At 31.7% G+C, this 11,335-nt stretch overlaps 1 protein-coding gene across 1 annotated transcript; it reads right to left on the bottom strand.

The window, feature by feature from the left end:
- Positions 1-366: 366 nt before the first annotated feature.
- Positions 367-2,991, bottom strand: LOC129899397 (sesquiterpene synthase 12-like). Its single transcript, XM_055974350.1, has 7 exons — positions 2,829-2,991; positions 2,315-2,600; positions 1,865-2,231; positions 1,529-1,747; positions 1,228-1,366; positions 884-1,135; positions 367-788 (listed from the first exon to the last, which is right to left on the bottom strand). Exons 1-7 carry the CDS (start codon positions 2,922-2,924, stop codon positions 495-497), a joined length of 1,653 nt encoding a protein of 550 aa, XP_055830325.1. The 5' UTR covers positions 2,925-2,991; the 3' UTR covers positions 367-494.
- Between the last annotated feature and the right edge of the window lie 8,344 nt (positions 2,992-11,335).

Raw genomic sequence — 11,335 nt, 5'->3', positions numbered from 1 at the left:
AGCTTAGAAAACTTCAACAAGTCTAATATAATTTCTTTGTAAGTTAATACATAGTCTTTTTTTTTATTAGGAAGAGATCTGGTATAGGCTCTTATGTCTTCCTTTTGAAGATTGTAGAATCAATCTTTTTGAGGTAAGGTCAATGTCCCCTCGTTTTTTTAATTATTCTTCAATTATAAAATCAAAGGGTAAGTAACGGCTGAACTAAAAAAAAAAACAGAAAAAGAATTGAATACAACTTCTGTTATATTTTATTGAAGAAATATTAGAGAATAACATTTATTTTATGGTCAAAGTAGAGAAAAAGATAAATCCAACTCTTCTTTGCTTGATAGTAAATTAAAAAAAAACTTGCTCCCAGATATTCTTAAGAGGAATCACTGATTCTTTTATTATCACTCTCATATAAATAGAAGGATTTCAATTTATATGCCTTATCGATCTTGCTCCAAATTAGTAATTGACCATAGGTGCATCTGCATATATAATTATCCTCATATCTTGACAGGTTCAACCAATAATGAGTTAATCATGTTTTTAAGTTTTCCTTTGGAGTTTGTGTATCCATCTTCCTCTTTATATAGAGTGTCAATCACACGTGCAAAATTAAGACCTCGTTCGAGAGCAAACATTGGTACTTCAGTTGGACGAAGGAGTTCTTTGTTTATGTCCTTCCATCCGTTGACAACTTCTTTATGATACTTAGCATATGCCTCTTGCTTCGACGCTCCATATTCTTTCATGTAGCATTCAATACCTGAAGCTACATGCCCTCTTTGTTGTTCAGCCTACATGAAACAAATTTCAATATCTTTAGTACAATAAGTAGTTACAATTAATAGAACGAAAATGAATTACCTAATTAAGATATGATTGTACTTACTTCATGTCCAACAATATCATCCATTGCTCTGGCAATCAATGAGGAAGCTCGAACTATCAAAGGCTCATTCATCAACCATTCAAAAGTCTCTTTGGGTATAAATTCCTCCATACCGACCAAACAAGATGTTATTCCCATCATATAGCCAGCAGTTACAAGTGAATTCTCCATGTGCTCCTCATATTTTGGAATATAGTTACCATCATTCAACCATTGGGCTTCCTTAAAATAGGCTCTCACCAATTTCTTCATCTAAATAATTAATGTAAAAATAATACAATAAGTATTTGGTCGTCTTTTGGAATGAGAGCGAGTTATGCGGGGTTATAATAGAGTCTTATTACCTCATATTTTGTATAGTATACACGATCCGATTTACCTTCTTTAGCCAACACTTGTTCGATTTCATCATAAACATCCAGAAGGGCTTGATAGACAGGTCTCAAATATGGCGGCACTGAATCAATCAGACTAATGTCCCATCTGAAAATCAAGTTTATTTGTATCAAATTTACAAGCTACTAAATTTTTACGTCTTGCACATATTGTAAAGCATTTCACAATAAAAACATCAAGACACGTATTTTTACACTCATCAATCAGGAATTATATAAAAAAAAATTATTTATATCTGTATTTTTTTACCTCTGGATTGCATCAGTGAACGGCACAAGTTCGTCAAAGGTTGCATAAGCATCATAAGTATCATCAATAATTGAGGCCATATTGAGTACTTTTGTCATCATTTTTCTGGCACGACTATACTTAGGCTCAAAATACACTCCTAATATCCAAAAGTAACCCTCAACCAGTCTGTCCCTTGCATATGGACATTTATTTGCAAAATCCAAATCTTTCCACCACCTACATACATCACAAGAGCAACTGTTTTGTTGAGTTTCATTTTTATTAACGCCAAATTATCATTACTCATTTAATTAAAGAAGATATATATATATAGATCAAATAATGGACTAGTACCTTGTAAGCTCGCTAAGCTCTCTCTGGTGAAGTTTTTGGAGCACGTTAAAATCCAATTTTGCAAATTTCAAAAGCAAATCATTGTGTGCATCATCGTTTTGGTATGTGGATATGTATTTCCTTGCTCCCACCCTTGGTAAAGTCTTGCGAATAGGCTGACTTAAGGCTTCAGTAACTTCAACATTATTGCTCAAGTCAGAGACAATAGACTCGAGATGAGTGGTGGTAAAGGTAAGAGCTTCTTCAAGAATCTCCTCATCGCGTACTCTCAGATGTGATGCTTCATACAAACTTAATAATCCTTGGACATCATTAGTAACCGTTTCCTTGAATTTCCCATCTTGGTCGATAAATTGCTTGAAGACATCTGGTTAGACATCATGTCCATTGTCAGTAAGAAATTTAACCTTATTAAAAGTTGTAATGTAATGAAGGATAGAATACATTTACCAGAAGTAATGTAATGTCCTTGTTGCCTCAGTAGTCGAAAACGAAGGGAAACAACGTAAAGATTATCATCATTCTCACTCCCACTCTGTAGTTGGGACATTGTCGTATCAAAAATATTTTGAATGGATGTTTCAATTTCATTATCGAAATGATATGCCACCCCCAATCGTTGCATTGCGTCTATCAACATAAGTTTTTGTGTGCTATTATCAGGAGTTTCCACCAGCATCTTCATAATTGTCTCTTTCAACTCATCAACTTCAACTTTTTCTTGGCTAGTAATTTCCTGCATGCGAAAAATCAGCATTATTGTTTATTCTAAATTGTCTATTTTCTTTAATAAAATATCAGCAAACTGTCGCTCTCTCCCATCATATGTTAATTAATCAAATGTTATGTTAAGTCTTAAACACCTCTTTGTAATATTTAGACAACAATTAAGATAGATAGAAAAAAAATTGTATAAATGATAATAAGGACATTAAACAAATGTGAAGGTTTATGTCTGACTCACCGTGAGTTGAGGAGTATAAGAAAGGAAGTGATATCCCCAAACCGTTGGGTGAAAATTTGCTAAGGGACGGGACTTAATAGGAGAAGAAGTAGCCATTGCTTGCTCCAAGGTTTTTTCTTTTCTTGCTAATTGTGACTTTATGTTGTGCTAATTGGATGACCTATTTATAATTTACCTTAGTCCATTGAATTGAAATTTTAGGATTCAATTAATTTGTTGTTGATTGTTTAATTACCATTTATTCTACACTAGTATACATAACTCGTGATGCATCTATATTTATATATTTTGCAATAACCTCAGGATTCTATTAAAAAGAAATAGTGAACGAAATAACTGGAAAGTTCGTTAGAATCCTTCTATTATAGAACGATCATCTACAAAACTAAAAAAAAAAAAAAAAAAAAAAAAATCATCTACAAAACTATTCGTTTTATTTGTATTCAAATTCAAATTGAGAGTTTATTTAAATATATTTTTTGCTAGCTCTTTTCAAGTTTTAAAGAATCCGTAGTCTTATTGTAAAATTTATTATACATGTTTCAAATTTTTTTTATAGATACAAAAACTAAATTACAATATAGCAGCAAAAAAATAGTTTTAAATTTTTTTCTTATTTTTTTCTCTTGTTTCCATTCACACTTTTTTTAAAAAAAATTCTTTAGGGAAAAGGGTCAAAATACCTTTAAACTATTTGAAATGAAAAAAATGTCTTTCATTTATAGTTTGGTCCAAAAATGCCCTTACTATCAATACTTTGGTCCAAAAATACCCTTATTATTATTTAATGGGTCAAAAATGCCCCGATTGTTACAAAATGGGTCAAAATGTCTTTTTCCGAATAAATAATATTTTTTAAACTTATAAAAATATTACTTTTAAGAAACTCTATTCTTGTTTTCTTTATTTTTAAACCACTTTAAGTAATAAAAATGTAGGAAATTATTTTATTCTTCGTAATCTCATTTTATCAATTAAAATAGAATAATTTTGTGTACTCTAAGTTTTAACGGATAATATATGTCACATATGTAAGATCATAATAAATTCATCATTAATTTTTATTTAAATAACGATAAAAAAAGAAATATTTTAGAATTTTTAATTTTTTTCTAATTGAAGTAGAATAAACATTTGCTAATAAAAGAAATATTATTAGGAAAAAAATGTGTTCAAAAATAAAATATATATATATATATATATATATATATTTGAAAAAGGGCATTAAATAAGAAAGTCATTTGAAATTTCTTCGTCAAAACTTGTGCAAGGACTTGAGAAAAAAAAATTAAAAAAATATATATATAAAAAAAATAATATATATATATATATATATATATATATATATATATATATATATTTGAAAAGGGGCATTAAATAAGAAAGTCATTTGAAATTTCTTCGTCAAAACTTGTGTAAGGACTTGAGAAAACCACAATATTTCCATTCTTCATTCAGAGATATAGGGTTGTTCAAAATCAAACTGAAATTGATAAATTGAATCAAAAAAAAGTTATTGATTTATCGGTAATGAGTTATTGATTTAGCTTTTTTGGTAATGGTTTTAATTTTTTTTATTATTGAGTTATCGTTTCTTAACGATTTAAAGTTTTTTCTTAACGAGTTAACCGATAACTCGATAATAACTTAATAATTATATTTATTACTATTCGGTATATAAAGTCATTCACTTAGGGCTTAGTTTTCATACTTTTATTTCTTGGTGTCTCAAACTCTTGGTTATTATACAATATTTTACATTTGCTTTTGAGCAATACTCAATTTATCAACTCATGTGTATGGTTTATTTGGTTTGTCACCTTGTATCTAAGTGATTTTCAATGTTTTTTTTAAATAAAATCTTAACGGTTAAATCGATAATCGAATCGATAATGATCAATAACCGATAAATCAATATCTTAATGGTTATATAACTGTTTGGCATATCTATAAATCGATAACCGATAAGTCAAATCAATAAATTTCAAAACCTAACCGAACCTACTGATATGTAGCCCTACATAGATTGCTTTCTTGACTCTGCTCTTTGTTTTATCTATTTTACTTTACAAATATGGAGAATAGAGAGTAAAATAGAAATGAGTTGGAGATGTTTTACACAAACTTTGGTTTGCTTACAGCTAACTAAATAAAACTATTTGAGTGGATATAAACATGATGTATGGCAATTATAGTAAAGGTATCTTTGTTCAATGAATGAGTAATAGAAAGAAAATTCAAAGCAAAAGACATATTTGTTTGTTGTAGCTTTCATTTGAAATTTCCACATCAACACTCGTGATGAGAAAATAATAACATTTCCATTATTCTACTCTCGTAGTTATCTTGCTTGACTTTAATTTAAGATTTCCTCCATTCTACTCTCGTAGTTATCTTTCTTGACTTTAATTTAAGATTTCCTCCGTTCCATTTTATATAACACCATTTGTGTAATGACCCGTTTGGTCATTTTGAAAATGAGTTATCTCTCTTCCATTAAATATTCTTTCCGTAAATTTAAATTAGAAATTTGGATTTTTTGATAATTTCGATTCATTAGTTAAGGAATAATTTTAGAAAATTAATTTAATTAATGGGCTAAAGTGTAAATTTATTTGGTACCATATGGCACTTTATTTACTAAAACAAAAAGGGATTAATATTAATTGGATGATACCACAAACCGCTTGCAACCCTTATTCTGCATTCAAGCGTCGTCGACAAAAAAAAGAAGAAGAGAAAACCCACGAAAAATGCGGCAGGTGATCTTAATTAAGTTTCATATTTCGTCTTATGTGTGTTGATAGTTACAGGCATACTTTTGATGATTATTTTATTGTTTTATTAAAGTAGTATATAGAATGATAAGTAATGTATTGTTTAAAGATAAGTTTGAATCACAATTCCTATGACTAATATTAGGAGTTGATTGGCCAATAAGGTGAAAAGAATGGGCGGCAAGGAAATTATTCCTATTCGTACAGGCAGAGTAATGTAGTAACTGCAAATCTGCAAGTTCGATCTCGATGTTAGGGTTTCTGATATGTTATCATATTATGATCCACATTTTAATATATTGGTATAAGTAATTAAATATTATGTGTATTGTATTATATAAATATTATTAGATTTAGGTTATTTGGAGGACTTAAGGTTTAACCCTAGGCTTGGGATTTAGGAAATTTATTATAGTAATATGTGTGTTGTTGGTTTCAAAATCTTATTGTGATTATTTATTTGATTAGATTATACTTATTTGGAGGCCCAACAAAAAGGGAAGGCTCAAGTTCCGGAGTGATTGCTTGATTAATTAAGGCAAGTGAATTTCTAAACATCAGTTTAAGCTTGTAGATGCTTGTATTCTCATGTTATGTATACTAGAGAGTAATGAGAATTGGACTGAGTTATTGACTGTATGATTGGCCTTAAAGATGGAGATGAGGGGTAAAAAATGGTGATTTAATGACATGTATTAGTGGAATTGATATGTTGTGATTATGGATTTATTTTGGACATGCGAAATTACTATGTTGATGCGAGATAGGGAAAAATTATTATTGTTGTCATGTTATTATCGTGAATTATATGAACATGAATTGATTGCATTGGTTCTGACATATTGTGTTGAGACTGAAAATGATATGAAACAAAAGGGGTCGGGCCACACGCTCCGTGACAGGTATTATGAAACAAAGGGGTCGGGCCACACGCTCCGTGGCAAGTATTATGAAATAAAAGGGGTCGGGCCACACGCTCCGTGGTAAGATATATATGTTGAGGGGACGGGCCACATGTTCCGTGGCAGGTTACATAGACAGAAATATCCCCATGGGTTCCGGACTATAATTCAATGTACTGATAGGAGACATGCATCATCTCATTGATTGCATCGCATTTTGTTGATATTTGTGAATTCGTATTTACCCCTTTATTGCTCTGTATATGCTAAACTTGACTTGATATGATTCATTGATGAGACTATTGATGAGTATTCGTAGACTGTATTACTATTATTACTGTACAAGTGTAGAGTTGGGCTGGTTTTATGCAGGTTGTAGTTGAAGAGGTTCAGTTGGGATGACAAGATTACTTGTATCTATCGAGCTTTGCTTTGTTTTAGTTATCCACTTGCTGAGTACCGTGTTGTTTGGTACTCACCCCTTGCTTCTACACTTGTGTAGATTGTGAGCCCGGACCTACTTGATCTCCTACGGTTTTCTACTATATCTGAGGCTATCATTCCGAGTGTTGAGGTAGCTGTTACATCCATCTAGCGGACACCGCTTACTCTTTTATTATGTTTTAGTCTTATTCTAGAGACGAAGACATTGTGACTGTATTTCTTTTCGTACTTCGGCAATACATTAGTGGCTTGTATACGTGACAACCAATCTCGCGAATTTGAGTTTATTTTACGTATTTTCGATTAAGTTAAATTTTGATTTGATATGATATTTAAGAAAATAAGAAAGATTTTTAAAATTTGTGGTCTAAAATAATTTTTAAATGTTTTTATGCTTCTATTGAGCTGATGGTCTCTCGGAAACAGCCGTTCTACCTTGGTAGGAGTAAGGTCTGCGTACACTTTACCCTCCCCAGACCCCACGTTGTGGGATTTCAGTGGGTTGTTGTTGTTGTTGAATAGTTGTAAATAATTTCATTAGGGGTAAAAGGAGAATTTTAAAGTTAAAATGTTTCTAGTTGTCGTAATTAAGGTAACATTTTATCCTTCGAAAAAAATATTATTGAAATAATTAATTGGCCAATTATGTATTAAAATTTTTTATCTATAAATAAGATATAAGATGATTCAAGGATTGTTAAAAATAAAGATAAATTAAAATTACACAACTTGATTATTATAACTATTAAAGTATAATTTTTTATATCCACAATTTAATTATCTGATAAAGGGTGGTGTTTATTTGGCTCCGCCACGGCTCATTGTCCATATCTTTTTAAATTTTTATTTATACGAGACTCTTTATGAGATTAATTCCAACGTTATCTTAATTATTTGTTCGAAGCAATTACTGTAAACTCAAGTCTCTTTAGTGAAATGAGATGTTGATGGAGCCAAGACTAGTAGAGTTTAACTAGCAGTTTTTTTAAGCCTTAATAGGATTAGTAAGGTAAGACATATATAATTCCTTTGCTTGTACTTTTTTCTTTAAGTTTTGCTTTTACTATATAAATAAATAAAATCTAGCCCTAGTGTAATGATCTTGAGGGTTATTTTTAGAGATTTTTGAGAAATTACCATTTTATCCCTCACATTAGTTTTTTTTTGGATATTATTTGATTAGTTTGTGTGGTTGGTTTTTGAGTTTTAAAGACTTAAGTTGCTAAAAAGTTCGACACCAACCGGAGATACGGATCTCGGAATGGAATTCCGTCAGCTCCATCAGCTCCGGAATGTGGAAATTGGTCTAGGAGTGTCTTCGTTTTCGAATTTGGATTTGTATCGTGAATTTGAGGTCCCAAGTTGGAAAGTTTGGTTTTAAATGAGCTAAGTTTTGACTTTCGTCAACAATTCGAGTTCGAAGACTCGGATCGAATTTCTGATGAATCCTTTGGTTTCTGGTGTCTGGTGCCTTGGGGACCGCGATTATGGATCCCCTAGCACGTTCGTAGAGAAGAGCCTTAGGAAGCCTCTACGTTCGCGGGCATTGTGACGCGTCTGCAGAGAGTAGAGCTTCTTGTGATCTGTGTTCGCAAAACTTTTTATCACATTCGCGGAGAGCTACCACCGTGTGCTCCACGTTCGCAAAGTGAAGTGTTTGCATTCGTGGAGAACAATTTTCACATGAACAGTGAAATATCAGGGAAAACCTCATCTTTCATCATTTTTGGAGTTCTTGAGTTCGATGGGGTAACTTTTGAGAGAGATATTCGGGGAATATCAGGGAAACCCATGATTTCTAGTGAAATATCAGGGAAACCCATGATTTCTAGTTAATATTAGATTATTTTAGCTTCCAATCTCTTGTTTTTGAACCTCAAATTCTTGGTTTCTTCCCTAATCCGAATTTAAGGAAAATGATGATTTCTAACTCAATTTATATTCTATTTTAATGGATTTTTCAACCATGAGTTCCTTATTACTAGTAGAAGATGATTTTACAAGAAATTTCCAGATTCGATCCTTTTTGAAATTAATCAATTTTTGGACTATTTTACCCCCGATTCCAAAATCTATCAATATGGGTGTCATTGGACTCCTTGTGACGTGCATGTTTCATTCTTGATAGTGGATTGTCAATTCGGACGTTGAATTCGAGGGTCGAGCATCCGGTAAAAGTGTTCGAGTGAGTTTTCGGCAATTAAGGTAGGTTTGACTATCCTTCTTGGGACTGAATTGGGATAATTAGTTAATTCTATGTTATAAATTTTGGGATGGGGTTGTAGTATGATTTGAGACTTTTAATTTACTTTGAGATGCCCGTATAGGGATCTTATTCTCTATCTTATCTGCTTTAAGAATATGTGATTCATGATTTGCCTGTGAGAGAGGCGTGACGAGACTATTTGACTGGTAATGCCCACTTGAGGGGTTGAGTTGGGGGTTTTGAACATATTTGAGTTCTGAAACATTATCGAAAAAGGGTGAACACTTAATTTGAGGTATTTCCTACCTATTAATGTCTATTGAGGGTGAATATCATGTTTAGGTTAAGTTTTGAGAACTATGAACCTTGTATTACATGTTGAGTTGAATACTGCCTCCATGCCTTATGTGTTGCATTGATCATTGGGAAGTTAAAACTGTGAAAAATCTTTTTGAAAAAAAATGTGACAACTTTTTATATCCTTGACCACGAGATAGGTGGCAAGCGGATGATATATTAGTATCGTGAGTCCTTGGCCACGAGCTGGGTGGTGAGGTAGTTGATACATTGAGATTGTGATGAGGTATATGGTCTGTGAGATTCCTATGAGTTTTGCTTGGTAGCACAGCTTGGCAGGTGTACACAATAGGTTGTGCGACAGCCTTAATTCTACAGTATCATCATTTTATTGCATCATCATAATGCATTGCATTGCATTGATATATGTGATATTTTGACCTATCTAATTAATTGTGATATTAAACTGTGTTTATGTGTTTATTTTGATCGCGCCGTTCTATATAAATTGGCGGCAACGTAGCCGGAGTAAGACTTTTCTGTGTGCAGGTGTAAGTGTTCCTTAGTTTATTTCATAGGTTTGATTAATTTTTTATACTCAGTCAGTTAAACATACTGAGTACATGTGGATTGTACTCACCCCTACTTCTATGTTCTTTTTGATACAGATTCTAGTTAGGGTATCCAGCGCGACAGTTGATTTCTAGTGGAGATACTATTATCGGATTAGTGGTAAGATCTTGGGATCCGTATCGCCACTAGATCTATCTTTCAGTTTCAGTCTTTATTTTGTTTGGAGACTTATATTGTATATTCAGACTCAAACTTGTAGTAGATACTCTTATACTTATGACATCATGTTTTGAGATAATTTTGTTATTGTCCTTTTTATTGCATTTATATGTGGTCTGACTTCCCTTTGGGAGTCTCATACGGATTTACTTTTAGGCTTATACATCGGGATGGGGTTTGGAATGTGTGTCATCATTACCTCGATTTGTGGATCGTGATACCTAGGCACCTCTCCTAGTGAATTCTCTTTCAAGAAATTATAAATAATTTTTAAAAAATATTTACTATCGAAAAACCAACTAAATGTTATCTTAAAACTACATAGGCAAGCCGAAATACCATGTTAGCTCAAATTGCTAATGTGCTTTTCCGATGAGTTTTAGTTGGTTTTTCGGCCATAGTTTTTTAAACTGATTATCTCTAAATTGAGTGACTTTGTATTTGATATAAAAAAATAGCTTAGTGACTTCTGTAGGAAAAAATTATTGGTTGAATTATTATTTGAGAAATAAACACTTGTGTATATTTTTCAAAATTACTACAAGTTGGATACATGAAATTGTAAAACACATATACATTGTGAAATACATATGTAGAGAAGTAGAGGGACGAGGGAGGAAGACCGGTGAGCGAGTGAGAGGAAAGAGGATATATATTCGCTAGATACAGTGTATTTATAAGCAATTTCATCAGACAAGATATGTAATTATTGAAACTACTGATGCGTTGAGTAATTAAAACTTATTCTAGTGTGCTTTATTAAAATTTCTCATAAATCTGTTGAGAGAATAAATACCTTCTAAATAAAACTCTGTAAATGATTACATTGTGGATACTATTATAATTTTATATAAGAAATAAGATTTTCTAATCATAAAAAGCCAAAATTTCTTCTCCAAGAAAAGGATAGATATAGAAGAGTCCATTTCTATCAAATAAACACTTACCACCAAGCAAACTCTTTTAAAGTAAAATTATCATATGAAATTAAAATAAAATAGAAAATTTAGGACAAATTCTAACATGTAGATCGATCCACTTTAATATTATTATTTGTATGGAAGCAAACTTATTGCGCGCTATAGCGCG

Source organism: Solanum dulcamara, chromosome 8 (genome assembly GCF_947179165.1).
Source record: "Solanum dulcamara chromosome 8, daSolDulc1.2, whole genome shotgun sequence".
NCBI lineage: Eukaryota > Viridiplantae > Streptophyta > Magnoliopsida > Solanales > Solanaceae > Solanum > Solanum dulcamara.
Note: the sequence above shows the minus strand (reverse complement) of the source record. Positions and strands in the feature narration are given on the sequence as shown.

Excerpts from the sequence above, each read along its gene's own strand:
- LOC129899397 (XM_055974350.1), bottom strand. The coding sequence starts at position 2,924 with ATGGCTACTTCTTCTCCTATTAAGTCCCGTCCCTTAGCAAATTTTCAC. Across the intron at positions 2,601-2,828 it reads CTTATACTCCTCAACTCACG|GAAATTACTAGCCAAGAAAA; the intron begins GTGAGTCAGACA and ends TTTCGCATGCAG. Across the intron at positions 1,367-1,528 it reads TTCACTGATGCAATCCAGAG|ATGGGACATTAGTCTGATTG; the intron begins GTAAAAAAATAC and ends CTTGATTTTCAG.